Here is a 27959-nt window from a genome sequence, read left to right as displayed (position 1 = left end):
GAGGAGGATACGAGATAAGTTACAGAAAATTTCTAGTTGGTGTGATTAATGGCATCCAGCTCTAAATGTTGAAAAATGTAAGTTAATGCTATGAGCTGGCCGCGGTGACCAAGCGGTTCTAGGCGCTTCAGTGCGGAACCGCGCGACTGTCACGGTTGCAGGTTCGAATCCTGCCTTGGGCATGGATGTTTGTGATGTCCTTAGGTTAGTTAGGTTTAGGTAGTTCTAAGTTCTAGGGGACTGATGACCTCAGATGTTAAGTCCCATAGTGCTCAGAGCCATTTTTAATGCGATGAGTAGCGTCTTGCATTAGCAGCGTCTTGCTTCTCAGAGTCATATTGGTTAAATACCTAGGCATAACCTTTCGAAGCCATATGAAGTGGGATGGGCATGTTAAGTTCGTTGTAGTAGGGAAGGCGAATGGTCAACTTTCGTTTATTGGAAGAATTTTAGGAAAGTGGAGTTCAGCGCGTATAGGACACTAGTATGACCCATTCTTGAACACTGCTCGAGGAAAGGTCGGAGTCAATGAAGATATGAAGTAATTCAGATCCGGGCTCCTAGACTTGTTACCTTTTCTTCCAATAACAAGCAACTATTAGCAGATGCTTCGAGAACTCAAATGGGGATCCCTGGAGGAAAGGGACAGTTTTTTGAAGCAAAGTTATTGAGAAAATTTAGAGAAAATGGGATTTGAAGCTAACTGCAGAACGATTCTACCGCCGCCAGTATACATTTAGCTTTAGGACCACGCTAAGATACGAGAAACTCGATCTCATACGGAACTTATAGACAGTCGTTTTTATCTCGCTCTATTTACGAGCAGTACAGGAAAGGGAACGATTAGTAGTGGTATGGAGTAGCCTCCGCCACGCACCGTACGGTGGCCTGAGTATATACGTAGACGTAGATATAGGTGTACGTGGTGTCAGCATATAATTCAAAAGTACACGCGAATACTGGGTTGTCCCAGTATGAGGTGGTGAACTGTCGGTAAATACCATCACCGTTCGATTTGATAAAAGCAAAGGAAAGTAAAGATGGAGAGTCGGTATGTGAGTTTGCCAAAAACACTGCAAGGAGTACGGAAACGAGTACAGAAGGTGAATACGAAGGTGGCAGAGAAGCAGAACGAATCAGCGAAACGTGCAGCACGTTTACCGCAGTACACAGCAGGGCAATGGTTAATGTTATCCAGTCCTTTCTTGCCAAAATGGAAGACTAAGTAGTTCGTAGCAAGATGTCAAGGACCTTATCAGATGTTGGAGATTACTTCTACAGTCAATGTGAAGCTTTAGCTGTCAATAACAACGACGATGGTTCATGTTGTGACTCTACAACATTTTTGGGGTGCTGCAGATTCGATTCCAGAAGTTTCAAGGATGGAACTGGAGAAAATTCGGGTAGGAAGAACCAGAGGAAAAGATAAGAAGATGCAGTTGAGCTCATCCACGAAGTACATTCATTGTAAAGCTCAAGAAGATGCGGGGTGTTCTTCAAGGATTTCTTTTATTCAAAAATGTTCAAATGTATGTGAAATCTTATGGGACTTAACTGCTAAAGTCATCATACCCTAAGCTTACACACTACTTAACCTAAATTATCCTAAGGACAAACACACACATCCATGCCGAAGGGAGGGCTCTAACCTCCGCCGGGACCAGCCGCACAGTCTATGACTGCAGCGCCTCAGACCGCTCGGCTGATTTCTTTTGTTTATACACTCCTGGAAATTGAAATAAGAACACCGTGAATTCATTGTCCCAGGAAGGGGAAACTTTATTGACACATTCCTGGGGTCAGATACATCACATGATCACACTGACAGAACCGCAGGCACATAGACACAGGCAACAGAGCATGCACAATGTCGGCACTAGTACAGTGTATATCCACCTTTCGCAGCAATGCAGGCTGCTATTCTCCCATGGAGACGATCGTAGAGATGCTGGATGTAGTCCTGTGGAACGGCTTGCCATGCCATTTCCACCTGGCGCCTCAGTTGGACCAGCGTTCGTGCTGGACGTGCAGACCGCGTGAGACGACGCTTCATCCAGTCCCAAACATGCTCAATGGGGGACAGATCCGGAGATCTTGCTGGCCAGGATAGTTGACTTACACCTTCTAGAGCACGTTGGGTGGCACGGGATACATGCGGACGTGCATTGTCCTGTTGGAACAGCAAGTTCCCTTGCCGGTCTAGGAATGGTAGAACGATGGGTTCGATGACGGTTTGGATGTACCGTGCACTATTCAGTGTCCCCTCGACGATCACCAGTGGTGTACGGCCAGTGTAGGAGATCGCTCCCCACACCATGATGCCGGGTGTTGGCCCTGTGTGCCTCGGTCGTATGCAGTCCTGATTGTGGCGCTCACCTGCACGGCGCCAAACACGCATACGACCATCATTGGCACCAAGGCAGAAGCGACTCTCATCGCTGAAGACGACACGTCTCCATTCGTCCCTCCATTCACGCCTGTCGCGACACCACTGGAGGCGGGCTGCACGATGTTGGGGCGTGAGCGGAAGACGGCCTAACGGTGTGCGGGACCGTAGCCCAGCTTCATGGAGACGGTTGCGAATGGTCCTCGCCGATACCCCAGGAGCAACAGTGTCCCTAATTTGCTGGGAAGTGGCGGTGCGGTCCCCTACGGCACTGCGTAGGATCCTACGGTCTTGGCGTGCATCCGTGCGTCGCTGCGGTCCGGTCCCAGGTCGACGGGCACGTGCACCTTCCGCCGACCACTGGCGACAACATCGATGTACTGTGGAGACCTCACGCCCCACGTGTTGAGCAATTCGGCGGAACGTCCACCCGGCCTCCCGCATGCCCACTATACGCCCTCGCTCAAAGTCCGTCAACTGCACATACGGTTCACGTCCACGCTGTCGCGGCATGCTACCAGTGTTAAAGACTGCGATGGAGCTCCGTATGCCACGGCAAACTGGCTGACACTGACGGCGGCGGTGCACAAATGCTGCGCAGCTAGCGCCATTCCGCGGCCAACACCGCGGTTCCTGGTGCGTCCGCTGTGCCGTGCATGTGATCATTGCTTGTACAGCCCTCTCGCAGTGTCCGGAGCAAGTATGGTGGGTCTGACACACCGGTGTCAATGTGTTCTTTTTTCCATTTCCAGGAGTGTATGTTTGCCTGTGTATAGGATTGTTGCGTATAAGTCACGTCGGTATAAAGATTTTTTCTTTTGTTATTGTTGTTTATGAACGGGCGTGCAAGTCTCCTGCGGAGGGAGGTAGGGTGATACGAGGGTTATTCAGAAAATAAGGAACGATCGGTCGCGAAATGGAAAATACTGTGAAAATCTGATGAAGCTTTGCACAGATGTGTTGGGCAATGTGTCTAGTACGCTCGTCGATCGCATTATGTCGCTCTTTTCAGTTGTGAACCCACAGTGAGAACGTAAAGATAGCTAAAAGTTAACTTCTCCCGCCAAGTGTTTTTATTTAATCGTATGGCTAGGGCGCCCCATCGGGCAAACAGTTTGCCGGGTGCCGGTCTTACAATTGACGCCACTGCGGTGGCCTGCAGTCAATGAGGATGGTAGGATGATGATGACAGCACAACACCCAGTCCGTGGGTGAAGAAACTTCCCTCACCCAGCCGGGAATCGAACCCGGGCCCATATGATTGACAATCCGTCACGATGACCATTCAGCTACCGGGAGCGAACCCCGCCAAGTATGAGGGCCTGGCAAAAGATTTCGCCTGAAGCTATGCAATCCACATAAAAAGCTGTCATTGCGGTTCGTTCTACATGACAATTCTCGGCCGCACTCTGCAGGGACAATGCAGATGCTCCTGCACCCACAATACAGCCCGTAACTGGCTACCCCTGAAGTTCATCTGTGCTCAAATGAACCGCTGTCTATGGAGACAATATTTTGACACAGACAACGAGCTGCAGTCCAAAGTAGAAAATTGCAGAAAATCACTGGCGGCTGTATCCTATGACGAGGGAATTGAAAAGTTGGTACAACGCTACGACGGTTGTCTGAGCGGCGACTGTCTAGAGAAGTAGCTCGAAGGTGTAGCTAACCATTGCAAATAAAACAGTTTGATTTTCACTGTGGTTTCCATTTCGCGACCTATCGTTCCTTACTTTCTGAGTATCCTTCGTATTTGGTCCTGTCCTTAGATTGCAATACGTGGAGGGTAAGCATGGAAAGAATACGCTTCATAGCAGTATTGCATTCCGTCACCTGATGAGCATTTGAAGGGGCTACAGAAAGCACATTGCGAGCTACCGCCTGATTTAAGCATAATCATGGAACCCAACAGACAAAACCTACTCTTGTGTTACCACATAGCATCATTAGAAGTGAAAACTTACCGAACACGATTGTATATTTTAAGTACTACGCTATTCACCCAACAGTGAAGAGGGGAGTTCTTGGAAAATTCGTGCAGGTGAGGTTCCACGGGATTTAGTTTCGGAAGATGGTAGCAAGCGTGCGGTCATGACAGAGGAGGAGTCACAACACATTCAAAGGGGAAGGTCACGGTGTGTCCGACCGGGGTAATACTAACCAGCCTGAGAACATGCACTGTACAGTTGCCCTTAGTCTGACAAAAAGGACTAGAGTGTCTAAGGGATATCGTGGATCACAGGTTGCATGTCCAGCAAGCAGATTTTCATTGGATCATGATGACTTGGTAAAAGTGACTTGTTGTTACGATCAGGGAAACCTTAAAAAAGGCCTCATGGTCTTATCGTAAGGGAAGTGGGATATTAAACAATAGGACCAAATGCGAACTAAAAAGGCCTACCTTACAGCTACCAGCCACGATTGTGTAAATCACGCAAGTGGTCATCTACAACGGCAATTGTGCTGAACAGATGAACCTTTGGAATTGTTGCCGGCCCCAAACATAGCATTTCTAAATCAATCTTTAGAACCTGACCTAATCCATTCTTTGGATCGATTCATTGCTGCACAGGAAGAGCGCATTTCATCCAAGCAGGTAATGCAGTACGTAGAGCAGTTGAGAGGAGGACAACGAGGCTTCACGGTGATTTTGAGTGCAGTAATACCAATTCCACGATGGCTCTAGCTCTCCTGTACGTAGCTTTCATTCTTTTGAGGCAAAGAGGTGACTGTCAGCATAAACCACTTATAGCCCAAATTCCATTAGACTGGATCCCTAGAGTATAAGAGAGAGTGTAACCATGTAGTCTGGAAGCAAAAAAATGTAGATGTAGTGTTAAGCAACGAGGCAATCCATGAAGGTTAAACATACAGAACTGCAAAACAAGTCTGCTAAATAAAGTCATAAGAAAAGCAGCAGGAAGCAGCATAGTAAGTAAGACTCGATGTAGTATCTAACACATATGGGCAAACCGCCAGTTGTTTTGGTTAAAATTTCTCTGTATTTTGTACGAACACATAGAGGTAATATAATACGAAACGGTTTTTAAGGTCGACCTGAGGGACTGGGTCTTCTCACAGAGCAGAGTAACGTAGCATAGAGATAATATTTGGGTATATTAATGGAGCCTCAACGACGTAGCAGTAATGCACGAGTGCTGATGGCAGGCGAGTACGGTATGTGGCCACTGTAATATTCAACAAGACCTACACAGCGTTGCGAGGCAGTTTACTTTGCTGAAACAGCGAACTTAGCGGTACTGCAGAGATTAGAGCAGTTGGTAGTTGAGGGGTAAAGCTTGTACCTGAAAACTTTGAGGATGTGGGATCCAAACCTGGTCGGACCACAATGTGAGGAATAGCCAGAAATAGCACGTGGTGTGAATTTAACTTAAAACTGTAGGGGTCCCCTTTCCCTGGATGGATAACTGGCAAGGGACACTCAGCTCGCTGGAGAGACGTCTAATAGAAAGACATGAACTAGGCTACTGAACTACATGAAATTATTATTATTTATACTACAGGAAGGGCAAAACAGATTTGCACACTGACAGTGGCGGAGGTCTTTTACCATAAGTGACTGGTAGTGGTGTATATGCACGACAAGTGTGCTACTGGTGACTATAAGAACTGGGCATCTTTGCAACGAAATTAATCTTAGCTTCTCATCTCTTCCAGGCCGATGTGGCTGTGACGGACGAGATCGCCACATGGACCCCAGTAGATGTCACCATTCGAGGCCATGACAGGCAACATCTCTTCGCATTAAGTCCCTCCTCAGATTCACTACCATGGTGCAGCTGGTCATCCCAGGTTAACTCCATTAGTACAGCCGACTCCTGTCCTGGGGGCAGCGACTTGCTGCCCTTGTACATCAGCATCGTTCGTCATCGCGGGGCACGAGTCCCATCGTGGTGGGTATCCATCACCGTGACGCAGCCGGGCATCTCGCAGCCCACAGTAGATACAGCAGCGTCGAGTATGCATGCCGCTGGCACGGAAACCGCATGACCACCTTAAGTAACGAGGCCGGTATTTGATGGAGACTCCACGTCAGAGTAACGAGATGTGCAGGCAGCCAGCACAACATAATTCAGGGACCAGCCGGTTACTGACCTAGTGTCCCACACAGCGCCGATGTTTCAATAAATAACATGTTACATTTGCATCTTCGTTTGTCTGGAGCCTCCTGGACTCTCACCTCAACTCCACCAGCTGCTCTCACCATTCAGGTTCATAGTTGCCCCTCCATGCATTGGGAGTATTATAATATCGTGCACTCAGTAGACAGGTGTAGTGGAGCTAGATTTTCCGCAGCTTTACGCAGATGAGAAACATTACACATCACTTCAGGGCAGGTTGTGCTTCTGAACAACTTATCAACGCAGGATGTAAGTTCCGTATTAGCAGGGTCTTACCGACGGACGAGAAAGTACATATGTGGGCGTAATATATTACATGAAATGCCCGCATTCAGTAGTCATGAGGCCTAAAGTCTATTAATGCATTACGTTTCTGGTTAATTTTGAGGATACAGGACTTGCGTTGTGTAGAAATGGAGTTCAAATTTCCATCGATCAACCCTGATTAGTCTCTTTTATGATTGACACTGGGTAGAGTGACTATGTGATTCAGACAGTGAACACATATTAGCGAAGAATGAGGTTCAATACCTGCCGGATTGTTCGCATCTACTTTCCCTTGCGTTTTCGTTAATCACTGTTGGCGAATGTTGGTATGGTTCCTTAAAGAAGACGATCGCTGATTTTTTCCCATGTTTGTTCTGCCTGAGGTGGTATTCGGTCTCTAATGGTTGAAAGCGGACAATATATCCTACTTTCATAAAGCTGTGTGCAACTTGTGCAACAAATTGTTGTCAGCACCTTGTTACTTCCGTTTTTCAATTTTTCTTTCACTTCGCTTCCTCCATATTCCCCCATCCTCTGGCAAAGAAAAATCCACTTGTGTATACTTCATCTGCATCTACATCTACATGATTATTCAGCACTTCACAATTAAGTACCTGGCAGAGCGTTCATCGAATCACCCTTAAGCTACTTCTCTACCGTTCCACTCTCGATCGGCGCGCGGGAGAAATGAACACTTAAATCTTTCCTACAAAGTCTGATTTCTCTTATTTTATGATAATGATCATTTCTCCCTAGGTATGTGGGCAACAAAAAAATATTTTCCCGTTCTGAAAAGAACTTTGGTCATTGAAATTTCATGAGAAGAAACTGTCGCAGCAAAAAACGGGCTGTTTTAATGACTGCCAATAATACAAAACGAGATGCCCTTCTTTGAACTTTTTGATGTCCCCCGTCAATCATATCTAATGCGGATCCACCACTGCACAGCAATGCTTCAGAAGAGGTCGGACAATGTTGTGTAAGCAGTCTCTTTAGCAGACATGTTACATTCGCAATTTGTTCTGCCAATAAACCACAGTCTATGGTTTGTTTAATTTTGTTTTCCCTGATGAAGTCCGTTTTCCATTCCACTCTTCCCTGTGCATGTATCTGTGTAGCTGGTGACACTTCAACTTTTCGAAGCAAACTCACTTATAATCACAAATTAGCGTAGTGCCACTGTCGGTAAGTGCCAACGTGACTTTTCAACAACCTGGGATAGGACTAGTAGACAGGTCAGTGACGGGAAGTGAACACTCCGCTCTCGAGTAATTTGCATGTATAGGTAACAAGTACCTCTTTTTCCCCCACCAGCCGCTCAGTATACAGGTGCGCTGAGAGACAATGCTTTTCGTTCACAGGTCGTTCTAGGTTGGTAAGATATGCATTTGGCGAGCTCTGCTCTCGTTGTGAACAAAGCTTTTTGTAAATTTTATCGATTAGGTTTTTTAATTAGTTCATCTCGGTTGTTCATTATGAAACTGCGTAGTATATGCAAATCTTTTTTCTACGGTATTTTGGAGTAAATTTACGTGACTGAAATAGCTTCGTATATATTAATGAGCTCCGGTAAATGACCATTATGTCTGACTCTCTGTGCTAGAATCTGCAGTATAAAGACGAGGGCGACTACTTGTGAAGACATTTTCCTTTTATCTGCAAATTGCACTTTGTTTATTCGTTTGGACTAAATTCTGACGGTGTTCCCATTGTACAACTGACTGATTTCGGCCGTCGGCCACCTCATATCCTCCAACTTAAATCTAGTTAATTTTAACTATGTTTGAGGTCTCTTCCTGAGTTCAGTGAATCCAGTTCTCTATCCATACAAAAAGACAGCCGGCAAAAATGACCAGTAATAAGCTCCAAAAGATATTAGTAATAATAAAGATGAGCTCTAAAAGTATTGACAAGGAAAAGAAAGACCAACGCCATATATCCTACCCACGACGGGCGCTCAGTCAACACTTTTTTCTAAAAGCTGGTTGGTTTCATTCAGGATCCAAGACACCGTATTATTTCCCACCTTTTCGCAACAAAACCCTGTTTTTCCAACGGAATCTCCGTTCAATGCGACGGCCTTACACCACCTTACGGGAAGTCCCTATATTCCCGCACTGTACCGCTCTACTGATCGAGGTCTTGCTATATCAATAACCTCCTCATCATCCATGTACTGCTTCCTGTGGACCAAACGGATGAAAGTCTGAAAGTGCGAGATCCCTGGTGTAGGGCGGATGAGGAATAACAGTCCAATGAAGTTTTGTGAGCTCCCCTCGGGAGTGCAGATTTGTGTGAGGCTTTACGTCGTCAAGGAGATGGAGAAGTTCGTTTGCATCCGTCGATCATATCGAATGAGAGTATCTGGACGTTCCTACACTGCAGGAATCACTGCCTTGTGCGCCGGCTGGTACGGTGGAGATCATGCAGGTTTGTCCGACCTTGTTGCGGTGATGACAGACTCCTTGCCCAACGACTCAACGCGCTTTTGTGCACTGCCAGGTCTCCATAGACATTCTGCAAGAACCTTTCAATATCTTTGAAGCTCTGGTTTCCCACCAAAAGAAATCAGTGACAGCTCTCTGCTTGGAACACACGTCCGTTACAGACGCCATTTTCAAGGCTACGAATAGCGCTGCCACCTGTCGGAACTTCATGAAACTATAGGGTCTGAAGCGGGATGTTTTCTACTATGTCTCACAACAAATTCCGCATTTAATCTACTGAAATTTATCGAGAAACGAAATGTGTTCGTTACTTACGAAACAACTTGTATTGCTCACGACGTTATCTTCTTCTTACTGCTGTATGCCTACCCAGTTGTTAAATTTTTATCTGCTGCGTTACAGAAATTCATGATCAGTTATTTCATTCACGTCATATATTGTGTACAAATCTTGCCGATTCGAATAAATACTAGCGAAGAGCGCGCGTGTGACCTAGACCTGAGTACAAAAGCACGGCATAGCAGGTACAGATATCGAGCAAGCATCCTTGAGGCCAATTTCACACCCAATGAGTGAGCTTACATCCGAGGGAAGTCTTTCAAGGTGTCGACGACAACGGGATCTTCGCGTTACGTTATTGCAAGGCCTCTTTGTCGAGACCTTCGCGCAGTAGTACTAGACTATCGATTATCTGCAACGCCATCCTGCCTGTAATTGAGAAGCACTGCGGTTCGCCTTTGCGGTTTACACTCGTATTCTTGAAACTCTCTACGTCACACAACTGCCTCCTGGTCGACTACGGTACAAGAAACTGTGACTGTCAACCAGTTATGTAATTGCTACGTAAATTCTGAAATACTATAACGCAAGAGTACAGACAGTTCGTGGTGACCGGTTTGTGTAAGAATGTCGGAGATTAACTCTCAGACTATAAGATTCTTATGGGTGTGAACATATAGCACTCTTCGTGATACTCTACGGACATCCAACCGTCGCACTATTCTGAGGGGAAAAAGCCACCCTGACTCCATGATTCGGGCATTCTCGTAGGCTTTCGATACCGTTCCTTATAAGCGGCATCTGATCAGATTGCGTGCCTATGAAGTATCGCCCCAGTTGTGAGACTGGATTCTTCATTTCCTGTCAGAAAGATCACATACAGTCCGTAATAATTCATGGTAAGCCATCGAGTAAAATGGGATTGATATCAGGCGTTACCCAAGGAAGTGTTGTAGGCCTTCTGCTGTTTCTGTCATACAATATGCGCAACCCTCTTAGATTGTGTGCCGACGATGCTGTCATTTACGTCCAGTAAAGTCATCAGCAAATCAGTGCCTATTGCAAAATGACTTACACAAGCTATTCGTATGCTGCAAAAAGTGGCAATTGACTCTAAATAATGAAGAGTGTGAGGTCATCCTCATGAGTACTAAAAGGATTCCATTAAATTTGGTTTGCACGATAAGTCGCACAAATGTAAAGGCCTTCAATTCAACTAAATACTTAGAGATCATAATTATGAACGATTTAAATTGGAATGATCACATATATAATGTGACGAAGACGAACCAGAGACTGCGTTTAATTTACAAAACATGTAGAACATGCAACAGATCTACTAAAGAGACTGCCTCCACTAAGCTTGCCCGTACCCGCTAGAGTACTGCTCTACGATATGCGCTCCTTGCCAGAGACATTTCACGGAGGACATCCAAAGCTTCAAACAAGGACACGTCGTTTTTTACCGTCTCGAAATAGGACAGAGAGAGAGAAAGAGGAAGAGAGACGGAGAGAGAATCACAGATACGTTACGCGAGTTCGGGTGGCAATCATTAAAATAAAGACGTAATTCGTTGAGGCATGATCTTTTCACAAAATTCCACTCTCCAACTTTGTCCTTCGAACGCGCAAATATATTGTTGACTCCTATATAAGTGGGGAGAAATGGATATCTTAATAAAATAAGGGAAATCAGAATCGGACGGAGAATTTAAAGCTTTTGTTTTTTCACGTGCTGTTATAGAGCGGATCGGTAGAGAAATTTTTCGAAGGCAGGCACTTAAGTCATTTAGATAATTTTTAATATGAAATACACCTTCATATTTTTCTTTTAATTTCTTTTTAAAACATTAATGAAATAACATTTTCTGTTTATTTTCCTTACGTTTAAAATTTCCCTCTTCATGTCAAAAGCTTTCAGCCAGTTTACTGAGTTTCGAACATCTCAGTTAGATCAACATCGCATGAACTTCCATTCATTTCAAAGATGTCAGCAGTTCAAACTCCTTGTTACGTACAGTAACTCGTATTCGCAATAGTAAATTTTTTGTGTATTTTGTTATCGTTTATCGAGATTACTGTCAGTATTAAAGAGAAATGGTGGTTTTTATTGCCGGTTTTATTTTAACTCAGAGAATAATCATTTCCCACCTTTGAATGCAGTATGTGCTAAAATTAACACGAAGACATTACTAGCTCGTTATTTTGTTTTCCATAAACTTTTACGACAAGTTTTTAGATATTTTAATCACTTCACTGAGTGTCCAGCATGTCACTTACATCGCTGCTGCATGCACCTGCATTCCTTCGAAAAATTTTAACTGTTCGTCGTTTCATAGCGCTGGATGGCGTGTAACTGATCGAATACAGTTCAGTAGAGCACGTAACGCCTTCAGTTGAGAACGGCAAATTGTAGCCTCCGTACGCTGTTCAACACGGCATTATGTCAGGCAATGCCCTTTCAGTCTCAGACTACGTGCGAATTATCTGTTTACGGCAAGAAGGGTTGTTAACATGGAAAGTTATCAACGAAATATTCTAGCCGCCATTCAGACATTGAGCTTTCTCTTGCGACACGAAACATTCAAGATCTGCATGGCTCCGGCCGGAGTGGCCGAGCGGTTCTAGTTCTAGGCTCTTCAGTCTGGAACCGCGCGACCGCTACGGTCGCAGGTTCGAGTCCTGCCTCGGGCATGGATGTGTGTGATGTCCTTAGGTTAGTTAGGTTTAAGTAGTTCTAAGTTCTAGGGGACTGATGACCTCAGAAGTTAAGTCCCATAGTGCTCAGAGCCATCTGAACCATCTGCATGGCAGAGGTCACCCGTCGTCAACGACACCACCTGCTGACCGGTACCTATAGATTACGGCTCGTAGTCGTCCGGGGAAGACTGCAGCAGAACTACGCTCTATCAGTGGGAGGGCTGCGTCGACTCACACACTACTCAAACGCGTTCACACGAGTGATGTGGCCTCCAGGCGTCCATTACGAACAACAAATCAATGGAAAGAAGAAAAAATAGAGCACTGTACGATACGAATAAAGTGAGCGACTATCACATCGAAAGGACCTCTGAACAATGGCGTCAGATTTTGTTCACCCACGATTGCAGAATTTATCACACGCCAGATGATTGTCGAAGAAGGATACACTATCTGATCAAAAGTACCTGGACACCGCTATATAATGCGGCCGTCACCTGTAACCCTCAGATGAAAAGGACCAGCCAGTATAAGAGGAGGCGGGCAGTACTGTGTCTTCAGTATAGGAGAGCAACAGCAGATTGAGTTGGTCAGGGGAATTCAGTGGCTCCTAACGTGGGCGAGTCGTTGGATATCACTTGAATAACAAATCCATTAGGAACATTTCAAAACTTCTAAGGTTGCTCACGTCGACTGTTGGCGATGTGAATGCGAAGTCGAAACGTGAAGGAACAACCACACCTAAGGCAAGGTAGACGTCATATAGTGACCGACAGATTCTGTTGACTGTTGCGGAGTGTGGTTGTGAAAACTTGACTGTAATCAGCAGAAGGAATCACTCGTGAAATACAAAGAGCTACCAGCAGTCCAGCTACCACAGAGATTGTGCGTATGGAGTAAAGAGAATAGAGTATAAATGTCGAGCAGCTCCACCTAAGCCACAAACTTCTGTAGTCAGCGCTAAGCGATGCTTGAGATGGTGTAAAGAGCGAGCGTGAGTGATAGTGAGAGCGTGGGAACAAGTGATTTGGAATGAAGAAGCACGCTATATCCTGTATCAGTCCGATGGAATGGTTCCACTTTGTCGAATACCTGGACAACGTTGCTTCCCTCATGTATAGTGCCATCAGTGAGGTACGGGGGAGGTACTGTTAGGTCATGGGATGTTTTCGGTGGTTAGGGTGTGGTCCCCTTATTGATCGTAAGAAAACACTGCATGTGGAATGATATGAATACATTTTACAGCACTGTATACTACGTACAGTAGAGGAGCAGTTCGGACACAATGGTTGATTGAATCAGCCTAAGTCAGCATCTATGAGACAATGGTCTGTGAACAACAACATTCCTTAAATGGGCTGGCCTGCCCATAGTCTCGACCTAAACCAAACAGAACCCCTTTGTGATGAGTTAAGTCGTCGACTTTGCTCTAGATCCCAGCGTTCAATATCACTTCTTTCTCTGGTTTCGGCTGCTGAGGAAGAGTGGGCTACCATTAATTTACAGACATTCAGCCACCTCATAAGAAGTGTCCCCAGCAGAGCTCAAGCCGTCATAAACGTGAATGGTGACATACCTCATATTTAAGTTCACTAATAAGTGTCTGTGTGTATGAAGGACAGCAGTGTAGTGTCGCAAATCGTTTGCGACATTCACTTTACCCTGCGTCCTACCAAATGTATGTCCAAAGAGTTGTTTCAGTATTTAATGTGTTTTGAAGTATACATAACATCCTTACCATTTTGTAACTACATAAGGATGGCGTTCCAATATAGTGAAAAGGGTAGTTGTTACCATATAGCGGAGATGTGAGTCGCAGAAAGGCACAACAGAAGACCTTCGGAAAGTTAACTTTCAGCCAACAAGGCCTTTGTCAAAAATTGAACAACATACACACACACACCCATAGTGCTCAGAGCCATTTGAACCATTCCGCATGCAGGGAAAGCGGAGAAACACCGTCCACTATGTTAAAGTGTGTGTTGAGTGGTAGTGACATAAGAGGATTGTGACGAAAAGAAATACAGCAGCAAAAGTCACTACAGCACTGAATCTCGCACTCGCAAACCCTGTGAGCACCAAAAGAACACGAATGGAGCTCTATAAGAAGTGCATTGCACTGCGGGCTGGAATACTAGAATCAGTCAGCAGTGATGTAAATGCCCGTAACAGGAAAATGTGGTGCCGAAGCCATAAAACCTGGAGTATGGAACAACAGAAAAAGTAATTCGTTCGAATGAGCCTTGTTTCACACTGGTTCCAACTTCTGGCCGAGTTTACGTCCAAAGACTGAAACATGGCGGCGGTTCGGCGATGTTTTGGGCAGTCATATCGCGGTATTCCTTGTGGCGCATTGTGATTCTGCAAGGCCGCATTACCTGCAAGCATTTTGTGACCATTTTGACTTATAAGGTCCAGCCCATGCTACAGCGTTTGTTCCTCAGAGGTGATGGAGAGTTACAAGACGACAGCGCCCTGTACACACAGATCGCATTGTCCAGGATATTCTGTGAACACGAGGAAAAATTTCACGTCTTTCCCTGGGCACCACAGTAAACACAATGTTATTGAGCCTTTGTGCTATGTTTTGAGGAGAATGGTGGGCAATAGCCACCCACCTTCATCGTTCATTGACTTCGCCATTGTTTTGCAGGAATAATGCAATAAGATTCCCTTTTAAACGATTCAGTACCTGTGTTTGTCCATTGTGTTTGTCCATTGTGTGAGGAGGATTCCCGCAACGACACATTGCAAATTTCAGTTTGTCCAAAGCATTCTTTATCAAATTCGTGTGAGTAGGTAGCAAAGGCCATTCCATTTGGTTTCTACCTACTTCGTGCAGGAAGCTGTTCACAAAATGGTAGCGGAGTGCTCCGCAATTAATCCTGTTCTAGGGCCAACACATCGCCGCAATGTTGACTACAGTGGTCGGAGGATTCTGCCCCCATACAGCACAGTGCACAAATTACCCTCGATAGCGTTGACAGGTGTCCGATATCCGTTCATAGCACTGGTTCAAAACATGACTGACTTGGCTCCCTGCTGAACCTCAGTCATTCTGTACCTGAGAGGTGCACTAGTGCCTGATGAAGCGTTGCAGTGACAGCACTGTCACGGCAATGTGCAACTAAGGTGTTACAGTCCGATCTTTTTTCTGAATTAATAGTTAATGGTGGCTGCAGGTTCGAAACTTTGCGGTGAGGGAGAGAAGAGTGTAGGAAATGAAATTAAATGAAATAGCCATGAGTCCCCAAAGGGGAATATCGGCTGTCGAAATGCAAGTCATTTCAGGTGACACCATATTAGGAGAATAGCGTGTCGATGACGATGACGTCAACACAGTACCCAAGCCCTGAGCGGAGTAAACCTCTGACCCGGCCCGCAATCGAACCCAGGCCCGCTGCATGGCAGTGGGAGGCTTTGATCACCCAGGTAAAGGGGCGGACAGTCGGAATCTGTTCTGAAGGCCAAAGGCTTTATTATACCGTATTAGGCAGTGTAATGTGTTCTATTTTTAATATTTCCACATTTTTGTCCAACCACTGTATGCACTGATCGCAAGTTAGCAATTCTCATTTCAGAGAAATTAAAGCATATCGTGGAATAATTAGCATTGGATTTCTCATTTATTTTTGCCTGCTTCTAAATCAGAAGAGTATTAGCGGAATATTTCGACTTGTATTGAAGAGTGACCTTTTGCTGATGTATCGTATCCTTTTTTATTTGAAGATGAATGTTAATATTCCTGAGAATGTGCAGAGCTTCCATGCATACTTTTTATGCCGATCAAAGTCTGAGTGTTTTAAGGTCATTGACGGCAGCATTGTGGACGAAGTCGATTATGGTCATCGCTGCACTGGTGCTGCATTCTGTCCTCACACGGAACGCGTTCCTCATCGTGAAGCACGCAAAATGTGGTGTCCTCCGTGGTTGCTGCAAGTTGTGCAACGCATTGCTACATTTCGGAACGTGCTGCCCATCGTGATTTGTGGTCACAGCGGTCTCCTGTGGCATCAGGCGCGTAAATCACACAGGTTCTTTATGATAAATTCACGCGCGTTAGCCCTGTTAGCGACTGTCCAATAAAAGCAGAGAAAACTGCAAAGAATTTTCTGGACTCTTCGGTGGCCTGAACAGCAAATAACGCTATACAGCGAGCTAACGTACATACTAGTAGAAGTTATTCATTAACTCACTTGAATCTCATCCCATTTTCCGTTTCAGACTGAATATAGTTAGTTTCTAATGTCACTCTGCTCATGCATAATTTCCGTATTCTCGATGTTGCATTGACTACCATCACTCTGAAGTAACGTACTTCATCGCATGGATTTCAACATTCGAGATTCGTTTCATAATCTCGTTTGAATGGAAGAGGAGATTTTTTTAAAGTTGCTTGTTATAACTGGAAAATATTTTTACCGACAACATATAAACTCGAGGCAGTCCATAAAACCAAGAGATATATATATATATATATATATATATATATATATATATATATATATATATATATATATATATATCTTACACGAAGTTTCATGAAAACAGAAATTTCAGTGTGTATGTTTACTTTCTGAAACACTCTGGCAATTAAGTTCAGATTTCCGATTGCTGGGGAAACATCCCAATCGTTAATATTTGCAGGAAATATTGCATAAAATACTTTACTCACAATAAATAACATCGACTCCTGACGGTAACATTTCCATTAAATTAATAAGAATGACCCAGAACGCGAAAAGAGTTCTGCTACCTTGCACTTACCATCTCACGACGCTATAGCTTAGTTACAACTCCCGCATGGCAAGCGAGGCCTGGTATATGATATTCACTGTCTAAAGACTGTATACACGAATGTCATTATTAGATATCTGACTATGAAAAAGTGTATCCAAACGACGCGCTTATAATAGATCATTGTGGCGTAGCAATGTAACGAAATACTTTCACGGAACACAAGTTGTAATAGTAAAAACATGGAAAACAGTAACCCTTTATCTGCCGATATGTGGTTTCACTTTATTATAACAAATCATAGCTAAAATGACGCGTTTTCGAGAGATCTTCATTTTGCTGATGCTTTGAAACAACTTATATTCATACAACGTACTCTGTGATAAAGGAAACCCACAAAATACTTAGTTTAACTCAATATAATATGGGGGCACGTAAGTACTTCTTGTGATGTAAAAGGATGTCGGATATTAATAGCCTTCCTCCACACGAGGCAAAAATCTGACATGTGAGATTCTTCATTTCATGCTCCGCAGCGTGGTAGAACCTGAAATTCCACGCCGTGATGCTACCAGCTTATCATCGACGTGCGTTTTGACGCCCCGTGAGACGACGGCAATATTTAGACTCATTAAAGAACGTAGCGAGATAGAGAACTATTCCGGATCCACCAGTGAACACTACGATTAAATCTATGTAATAAGAATCTGGCTTGAGGCAGTCTCACTCCTAAAAGCGTATGACTCCTGGACGTAGCCGCAAGTGAAGCTCCATGCGATGCTACGTAATTTCAGAAGTATAGGTGAAAGAAAAATGTCATTGTATGTACCATACAAGGTGCATTACTCGACAAGGACGAGCCGCGCTGGGTAGCCGTGGGGTCTTAGGTGCCTTGTCACGATTCGCGTGGCTCCCCCCCCCCCCCCCCCCCCCCGACGGAGGTTCGAGTCCTCCCTAGCGTAAGTTAGTTTCAGTTAGATTAAGCAGTGTGTAAACCTAGGGACCGATGATCTCAGCAGTTTGGACCCATAGGAACATCTAAAGTGCCCCAGAAAGAATGGTGTGGAACAGGCGGCGGACACTTGGACGGTCTGTTCTGTTGCAGGGTGTGGGTGGGCCCGCGGCTGTACGTGCTGCTGTCACACCCGGAGCATGCGCGCCTGGTGCTCAGCACGGGTGCGCACGTGGACCGCGACGACTACATCATGGAAGTGCTGCGACCACTGACGGGCAATGGACTACTCGCTTCCAGGGGGGACGTGTGGCGCAGCCGACGCAGGTCAGCCTTGCCGGGCACTCACCTGGCGTCCATTTCTGCGAAATTTCGCTTTCATTATACACCTGAAACTCCACTTGTCTGTCACACTACTCTACTGGATGAAGTTTGCCTTAGGCGTTTCGATATTACATAATTTTCAAGGGGTATACAGAAGCACGTACACACTATAATAAACCTGTAATGGGTACATCAATGTTACAATGAATCTTCTAACGTTTATGGGGAAAGCAAACCAAACTTAGGTAATATAAAAAAAAATTTGCTAAAATACTGTTTACAAACTGACTTACGGGTACATTGCCCCTCGTCATCTGAAGTGAACCACAGCCCAGTCCAAAGTGATCGTAATGATACGTGTTGTTAAGAAGATGGCGCTAGTGTAGCATGTTGTGGTTGTTGTGGTCTTCAGTCCGGAGACTGATTTGATGCAGCCCTCCGTGCTACTCTATCCAGTGCAAGCTTCTTCATCTCCCAGTACCTACTGAAACCTACATCCTTCTGAATCTGTTTAGTATATTCATCTCTTGGTCTCCCTCTACGATTTTTACCCTCCGCCCTGCCCTCCAGTACTAAATTGGTGATCCCTTGATGCCTCAGAATATCTCCTACCAACCGATCCCTTCTTCTAGTCAAGTTGTGCCACAAACTTCTCTTCTCTCCAACTCTATTCAGGACCTCCTCATTAGTTATGTGATCTACCCATCTAATCTTCAGCATTCTTCTGTAGCACCACATTTCGAAAGTTTCTATTCTCTTCTTGTCCCAACTATTTATCGTCAATGTTTCATATTCATACATGGATACACTCCATACTACTACTTTCAGAAACCACTTCCTGACACTTAAATATATACTCGATGTTAACAAATTTCTCTTCTTCAGAAACGCTTTCCTTGCCATAGCCAGTCTTCATTTTATATCCTCTCTACTTCGACCATCGTCTGTTATTTTGCTACCCAAATAGCAAAACTCATTTACTACTTTAAGTGTCTCATTTCTTAATCTAATTCCCTCAGCGTCACCCGATTTAATTCGACTACATTCCATTATCCTCGTTTTGCTTTTGTTGATGTTCATCTTACATCCTCCTTTCAAGACACTGTCCATTCCGTTGAGCTACCCTTCCAGGTCCTTTGCTGTCTCTGACAGAACACAATGTCATCGACGAACCTCAAAGTTTTTATTTCTTCTCCATGGATTTTAATTCCTACTCCAAATTTTTCTTTTGTTTCCTTTACTGCTTGCTCAACATACAGATTGAATAACATCGGGGATAGGCTACAACCCTGTCTCACTCCCTTCCCAACAACTGCTTCCCTTACATGCCCCACTACTCTTATAACTTCCATCTGGTTTCTGTACAAATTGTAAATACCCTTTCGCTCCGTGTATTTTACCCCTGCCACCTTCAGAATTTGAAATAGAGTATTCCAGTCAACATTGAAAGTTTTCTCTAAGTCCACAAATGCTGGAAACGTGGGTTTGCCTTCCCTTAAATTATCTCTTAAGGTAAGTCGTAGGGTCTGTATTGCCTAACGTGTTCCAAAATTTCTACGGAATCCAAACTGATCTTCCCCAAGGTCGGCTTCTACCAGTTTTTCCATTCGTCTGTAAAGAATTCGTGTTAGTACTTTGCAGCCGAGGCTTATTAAACTGATAGTGTAGCATATATGTCTCAAATTACATATAGACTTGTATACAAAAATTTTAAAAAAGCCAACAATGCAACCGTAAGACTAGTAAATTGTCTATTACATTTGTCCTACAAGTAACTGTACTGTTGGAGTACTGAGTGGAGTTATATCACAAACCGATAGGCATTACATGTGGAGGTTCACGTTAACGAACTGCCAAAATCTGCTATCAATCCGTTTTGAATATTTCATGTTTTGTGAGTCTCCTTCCACGTTCTACACAGTCAGTCACCCCTCCACCTTACCCTCCCCCTTCCCCTATCTTACTTTTGCAATATATTGACGGCACCATCTACTTACCTATCTACCCCTCAGTGCTTCCATCGTCCATATTTACATTTCTTCCTTTATAACCGGTCCATCCCTCTATCGCAATAAATTACACTACTGTGCAAAACTTAAGGACGAAAGTACAAGGGGTATTCGGAAAAGTAGGGTCCGATCGGGTGCGAAATGGAAACCACAGTGAAAATCTGACGAAGCTTTGCACAGATGTGCTGACCAGTGCCTCTAGTACGCCTGTCGATCGCGGAACGTCGCTCTTTTCAGTTCTGGGCTCACAGCGAGAACGTAAAAATGGCTAGAAAATAATGTCTACTATCAAGTATGAGGACCTGTCGAAAGACTTCACCTGAAGCTATGCAACCTACATAATATAACTGTCATGTATTTCGCTCTACATGACAATTCTCGGCCGCACTCTGCAGGGAAAATGAAGATGCTCCTGCAGCGTTTTCGATGGGACGTGTCTGATCACCCACAATACAGCCCATAATTAGTTCTCCCTGAGGTTCATGCCTGCTCACGTGAACCGCTGGCTATGAAGACAACCTTTTGGCACTGACAACGAATTGTAGACCATCGCAGAGAATTGGCGGGAAGCACGGGCCTTCTATGACGATGGTACTGGAAAGTTGGTACAACGCTACGACAGATGTCTAAGTCGGAACGCCGACTATGTAGACAAGTACCTGGAAGTTGTAGCAAACTCTTGCAAATAAAACATCTTTGATTTTTACAGTGGTTTCCATTTAGCGACCGATCGGTCCTTACTTTTAGAATAGCCCTCGTACATGATATACCAATGGCAAGTAACGTAACTCGACGAATCTTGCGCCATATATGTAAAGAACTGTTACAGTATGGTGCAAAAGGTAACTGAAACTAATTTGCAGTGAGACAAACAGAGATAATACTTTTGTTCAAAGACAGTAATTACAATGTAGTCAGCGTTATTTACCATTGTCCCCTGACCATTACAAAAGACAGGACGTTGTGCTTAACACAGTTTCTGATCACCACGAACGGCAGTGCCTGCTCTGCAACATGCTCTCTTGTTGGCCACAAGCTTGGTAAGCAGTTTTCGTAGTGAGAAGTTCCATTCCTTCACCAGCGCGGATAGTTGTTGGTGCGAGTGAACATGCCGCAGTATGTCTCCTCAACGCGTCCCATACGTGCTCCGTGGGATTTAAGTCGGGGGAACGATCAGCAAAGTCCGTACACCGGATAACCTATCATGCCAAGGTATGTGCCTTCTCCGCTGTTCCGTGCGGTCGTGCATTGCCGTCCATAAAAGTGAAGTCAGGGCGGAATGCACCTCTAAAAAGACTGACATTGGCAATGAATACAGCTTCAGAATAAGATTGACTGCTGAGTTTACCGTGTTCACAGATATGGAGGTCAGGACGTCCAAGCAACACTATACCTCCCGATATCCAACATTGTCGAAAATGGTGTTTTGGTTTTCCAGCCGGTGTGGTGTTGGAAGGCATCATGTTGCATGGGCATACTCACCTCCATTTCTTTGGACATGACATACTCAGTTGTCAATGTTATTGTGACGCTGTAGTCTTCTCCATGGAGTCTTATCAGGGATGAATTTGGTTTTCACTTCATTTTTATGGATGTCTATACGCTCCCGCTTCGATGAGCGCAGGTCGAGGAGCTTTTGGAACGAGACGATATTCGGCGTCTTCCGACTTAAATCTGATGGAGTATGTGTGGGGTGTGTTTAGGATGCGTATTGTAGTACATTCACATGCACCAACGACCATAGAGCAGTTGTCAGTCGCACTGACGGAGGAATGAAAGCCGGCCGTTGTGGCCGAGCGGTTCTAGGCGCTTCAGTGTGGAACAGCACGACCGCTACGGTCGCAGGTTCGAATCCTGCCTCGGGCATGGATGCGTCTGATGTCCTTAGGTTAGTTAGGTTTAAGTAGTTCTAAGTTCTAGGGGACTGATGACCTCAGATGTTAAGTCCCATAGTGCTCAGAGCTATTTGAACCATCTAGGAGACTGATTAACTCAGACGTTAAGCCCCATAGTGCTCAGAGCGAGAGGCGTAACACAAGGACTCTTTTGCAAACTAGCAGCGAGCTAGGAAACATGTGGCAGAGCATGCGTCGCTGTCCATGATGAACGGATGTCTTGTACAGAGAAACATCATGAATTGCCTGACTTCAGCATAATTATTGCCTTTGAATAAAAGTGTCGTTTGTCTTCGTCTCATTACGTTTTCCTTCTTTTTCATTTACCTTTTGAACTATATTGCAGCGGGTCTTTCAATGTATGGCGCAAATTTCATCATTGATCTGTATGTTTCTTGTCAGTGACACGTCATGCGAAAGTTATCTCCATCCTTAGGTATTGCATACCAGTGTGAATAGCACTACACTAAAATTACTTTTTTTGGCAAACTGTAGTATTATGACACTTAGTAATTATAATCAATGTTCCAAATAGCACTGAAAACATTAGAACAATTTAAAGAACAATGTAAGTTAGAAGTTTAAGTGAGATGCTGAAAACGAGATAATACTTTCTTCCTTTGCTTCTCTGTCAGTGTTCTGTTGGTAACATTGGTTTAGTGGCACACAATTAGCAGTTCTGCGACACTTATCTACAACATATGAACTCAGTTGTTCCATCCGAATCCAGCGTAGTGTGTATGGCAGCGTGACCAGGCAGCTGTCTGTGGCGACAGGCGAAGGGAGGATACCTGCCCGCCACACACGCCAGTCACCTTGTGGACTGAGCGTAACACCGACTCTTAATTATTGTACCCCTACTACATCACCATTGAAGTGACAGGAACAACTCGTCGTCATTGCGAAGGGAGCTTAGAATTTGGTTTTCCACATTCTTAACAACATTAATAGCTTCCATCGGCTCACTGCGGAAAAACATAACGATTTTCATTCCTTCACGGATGTACAACAAAGAAGAAGCGCAAAATCGCGGGATACACAGTATATTTCACAAAAATTAGCTTACACGGACGGCCACGTACTTAGTAATTCAAACTATCGCCCATGATTAAGGTATTGTACATTTAAAATACATAACAGGTAATAAATAACCTATTGTTGTGTTCTGTTGTTGTCTTCAGATCGAAGACTGATTCTATGCAGCTCTCCATCTTACACTATCCTGTACAAGCCTCTTCAACTCCAGATAACAACTGCAGCCCACACCTATTTGAAACTCTTCCCTACCACCCCCCTCCCCACACACACACACTTCCTTAAATTGATGATACCTACATGTCTCAAAATGCATCCCATCAGCGGACCCCTTCTTTTAGTCAAGCTGTGCCACAAATGTCTTTTCTCCCCAGTTCTGTTCAGTACCTACTCAGTAGTTACATGATCTACCCATCTAACCTTCAGCATTCTTATAAAGTGTCCCTTTTCAGAAACGTCTATTCTCTACTTGTCTGCTCTGTTTATCGTCCACGTTTCACTTCCACACAGGGCAACAAACCTGACAAATAACTTCAAGGAAGACTTATGAACTCTTCAAGCTATATTCGATGTTAAAAAATTTCTCTTCTGCAGGAACGCTTTTCTTAGCCTACATTTTATATGCTTTCTACTTCGGTCATTATCGGTTATTTCACTGCCCAAACAGTAAAACGATAGCTAAGGGCATCTATTAGTTTTCAAGTCTAATTTGGTAATCTAAGTCCCTCAGCATCGGCTGATTTAATTAGACTACATTCCATTACCGGTATTTTGCTTCCGTTGATGTTAATCTTATATCCTCTTCACAAGACACTGTTAATTCCGTTTAACTGCTCTTCCAAGTGCTTTGCTGTCTCTGACAGAATTACAGTGCCATCGGTGAAACTTACAGTTTCTACCTCTTCCCATGAACTGTAGTTCTTCCTCCAAATTTTCTTTGCTTTAGTTTACTGCTTGTCCAAGGTAAAGATTGACTAGCATTGAGGATAGGCTACAATGCTGTTTCATTCCCTTTTTAACCAATGCTTTCCTTTCGTGTCCCTAGAATCTTATAACTGCAATCTGGTTTCTGTAGAAGTCGTACATTTCGCTTCCTCCATTTTACTCTTGCTGAATGACCATATTATCAGTCACTCCTTAAAGGGGCACACTGGTCAGTTTGGAGCGCTATTGATGGAATAGAACTAGCGCAGAGCGGTCATATAAGACTCCACCGCTGCTTTAATAAATGTAAGTCAGGTTGTGTGTATGTACCAATCGGTTGTGTGGTATCAGTGTAAAGTAAGATGGGCTGATGTGGAGACAAAATGGCTGACGATGATGTTTGGTTTGTGGGGTGCTCAGCTGCTCGGTCATCAGCGCCCATAAGAAGTCCCAATTTTTACACACTCTGATGTTTTACACAGTCCAATCTAGCCACGTCACGAATGATGACGGTGATGATGATGATGACGAAAAAATGAGGACAACCCAAACATCCAGTCCCTGGGCAGAGAAAATCCCCAAAGTGGCCGGAAATTGAACCTGGGACCCCGTGATCCAGAGACAGCAATTCTAGCCACTAGACCACGAACTGCAGACAAAATGGCAGACAGAAGCCACAGTGTCAATAAACACAAACTTAATGACCATACCTCATCTGTCGCTGTCTCAATGGGGGCTGTCCACGCATGGTATACATTAACCACTTCTAAACTCTTCAAGATATATTTGATGTTAAAAAACTTCTCTTCTGCAGGAACGCTTTTCGTAGCCTATATTTTATATGCTCTGTACTTCTGCCATTATCGGTTATTTTACTGCCCAAAATAGCAAAACGATAGCTAAGCTCATCTACCAGTTTTAATGTCTAATTTGGTAATCTATGTCCCTCAGCATCGGCTGATTTAATTAGACTACATTCCATTACCGATATTTTGCTTCCGTATGTTTGGGTTGTGGGGTGCTCAATTGCTCAGTCATGAGCGCCCATACAAAGTCCCAATTTTTACACACTCCAATGTTTTACACAGTCCAATCTAACCACGTGACGAATGATGACGGTGACGATGATGAGGAAATAATGAGGACAACCCAAACACCCAGTCCCCAGGCAGAGAAAATCCCCATCTCGGCCGGGAATTGAACCGGGGACCCCTTGATCCAGAGGCAGCAACTCCAGCCAATAGAACACGAACTACAGACAAAATAGCTGACAGGAGCAACCGTGTCCATAAACATACAGTTAATGACCATACCTCATCTGTTACTGTCTCAATGAGGGCTGTCAATGCATGGTAGACTTTAACCACGGTGGCACGCGAATAGTTTACAAACTTTGCTGTTTCGGAAATGCTTCCATCCTTGGCCTGGAGGCCAATGATCACGCCCTTTTCGAATTCACACTAATCACTCTGTTTCCGCATTACTGCACTGTTTTCCACGTCCCTCGAGACGTTTTATATATCCTCCACTGCTAGTGAAGCCACCAGCCATCTTGAGTGGTTGTTGCATGTTGATGTGGAACACAGACAGTGATCACATTAATGGGACTGAACCGTGTGTTACCTGGTTAGGTGCTGGGACTGTGTAACCTGTTACCTGTAGTTAATAGTTTAGCTCATTACTAGTTGTTAGGGTAGCCGCAGCACCTGTTAACAGGGCCAGTTGATGGTTGCAGGCTGCTGAGCCGCGTGTACAAGACGCAGTGGCTGCAGGAGCAGTACGCGTGGCTGCAGAAGGCCGCCGAGACGCTGGTGTCGGCGATGCGACCACTGTGGAGCGACGAAGCCTCAGCAGCAGACGCTGGGGCCGAGCAGGAGACCCTTGGGCACTTGGCCGCCTGCACGCTCGACCAGGTGGCCGGTTCAGTGGTGGGCCGCAGCCTGCTGGCCGGCGGCGCCGACGGCGTCGGATTCGTCAAGGACTACATGAGGGCCGTCCAGACGCTGCACGCCAGGGTAAGTACCAGCAGGAGGCCGCCGTCTGCAGCGCAGGAACAGTTGTGACAAGCTAAAACTGTGAGCCGGACTGGGACTCGAACCCGATACCACGCCTATTCCAGGTAAATACTCTTACCTCTTTCCTACCTTTCACACTTTGCATATGTTGTGTTGCAACTTCCTCCACAGCCGAATGCGTTATCGAGGCAGGACTCACGATCCACTGTCATAGCTTCACTCCACCAGTACCTCTTGTCCTACATTTCATACTTCTCAGATGTTATGTTGCAATTACGTCCACAGTCGAATGGTTGGCAGCTCGGTAGTTCAGTATGTTCAGTCAGTTCTCTGGCAATACTCCGTAATAAAAAACTGAGTGAAGTTGAACTTGAAGATGTTTCATACAACAACCGCACTGACCTGATGGCCGGCCGTTGTGACCGAGCGGTTCTAGTCACTTCAGTCCGGAACCACGCGGCTGCTGCGGTCGTAGGTTCGAATCCTGCCTCGGGCGTGGATGTGTATGATGTCCTTAGTTAGGTTTATGTAGTTCTAAGTCTAGGGGAGTGATGACCATAGATGTCAAGTCCCATAGTGCTTAGAGCCATTTGAACCATTTTGAACAGATCTAATGACGGAAAATGACAAAAAACTAAAAGCAAAAAATGAAAAATTTTTGGCATCGCTGCCTTGTGTGTGGTAGGATTCGGGTTTGGCTCCCGGTACTTCTTCAGGAGTTTTCTGAGGTACGGTATGTCTGTAACGGTGTCTAGCCTTGTGAGACTAAGTGAGGTGCTGTTCGAATAAAGAAGCAGCGGAATTACCGGGATTCACCTACTAGCAGTTGGGGCTGACCGCATGTCGCACGATCATACATTACTCCGCGTACAGTCATGTAGTCAGCATCAGCCCCTCGGACAAGCCTAATACCTAATCCCCGAGTGGTGTTTATGTTGACGCTTGTGTTCCCCTGCATGATGGGGCATAGGCGAGGTTGCGATTTTGAGTCCCAGTCAGGTACAAATTTTTGATCTGCCAGTAAGTTTCAAAACAGTGCACAATTCGCAGCGCAGTAAACGATCCGTTCTAGAAGATGTATTCTATCTTTCATAGCAATTATTCATTCGGTGGTTGATACCAGGCTCGAGACGAAGTTGGTGTTTTAGTATCGTGAATAGCCTTTCAGTATCAACATCCATATTATAGTCTGTTTCCATATCCAATATAGTCTTGTGGGAAGCGCATTCAATAAGTGATGCAAAACAGTTTTTTTCTCAGCCAGTTTTGGTTGAAAAGATGCAGAACTTTTTGTGGGACATCTTGGAATATTCCTCGTTCAGCACCTATAGATTCATGAAGCTGCGTTAGTTCGCGCATTGAGTTTCTTTTGGCGGAAAACCAAAGCACCGAAGATATTTATAGGCGTTTGCAGAATCTCTAAGGAGACCAGGCAGTGAACAGGACACGGTGAGTCGTTGGGGGAGGCGCCCGTCACCACGGCAACGCGGTCGCGCAAACCTGTCTGATGTCAATTGCGCTGGTCAGCCGCACACAGCTGTGACTCCTGAAATGTTGGAACGTGCGGACACACTCTATCTAGGTGGTCGACGAATCACAGTCAAACACCTTGCTTCGCAACTGTACATTTCATTTGGTAGTGTTGACATACTCGACCACCAGTTGGGGTACTCAGAGGAGTTTGCCCGTTGGGTTCCTCGCCGCTTACAAAACACCACAAATAGCAACGAAGGACTATCTGTGCGGAATAACATGCACGTTACGAGGCTGATGGTGGGAGGTTATTGATGCAGTAAGTCGCAGGTTGTGACGTGGACCGGTAAAATGGTACCGGGACGACACAACCG

The 27959-nt window shown here is 44.9% G+C and overlaps 1 protein-coding gene across 1 annotated transcript in view; it reads left to right on the top strand.

Moving 5' to 3' along the window:
- Nucleotides 1-27959, top strand: part of LOC126263328 (cytochrome P450 4C1-like) — a 120617-nt gene that overhangs the window by 34878 nt on the left and 57780 nt on the right. Inside the window, exons 3-4 of the mRNA XM_049960418.1 lie at nucleotides 18064-18237; nucleotides 25833-26112. Coding sequence (XP_049816375.1) covers nucleotides 18064-18237; nucleotides 25833-26112 — 454 coding nt within the window. The remainder of the gene's footprint in view (nucleotides 1-18063; nucleotides 18238-25832; nucleotides 26113-27959) is intronic.

This window comes from Schistocerca nitens, chromosome 6, assembly GCF_023898315.1.
Source record: "Schistocerca nitens isolate TAMUIC-IGC-003100 chromosome 6, iqSchNite1.1, whole genome shotgun sequence".
Lineage (NCBI taxonomy): Eukaryota > Metazoa > Arthropoda > Insecta > Orthoptera > Acrididae > Schistocerca > Schistocerca nitens.
This window is presented reverse-complemented; position numbering and strand designations above follow the sequence as displayed.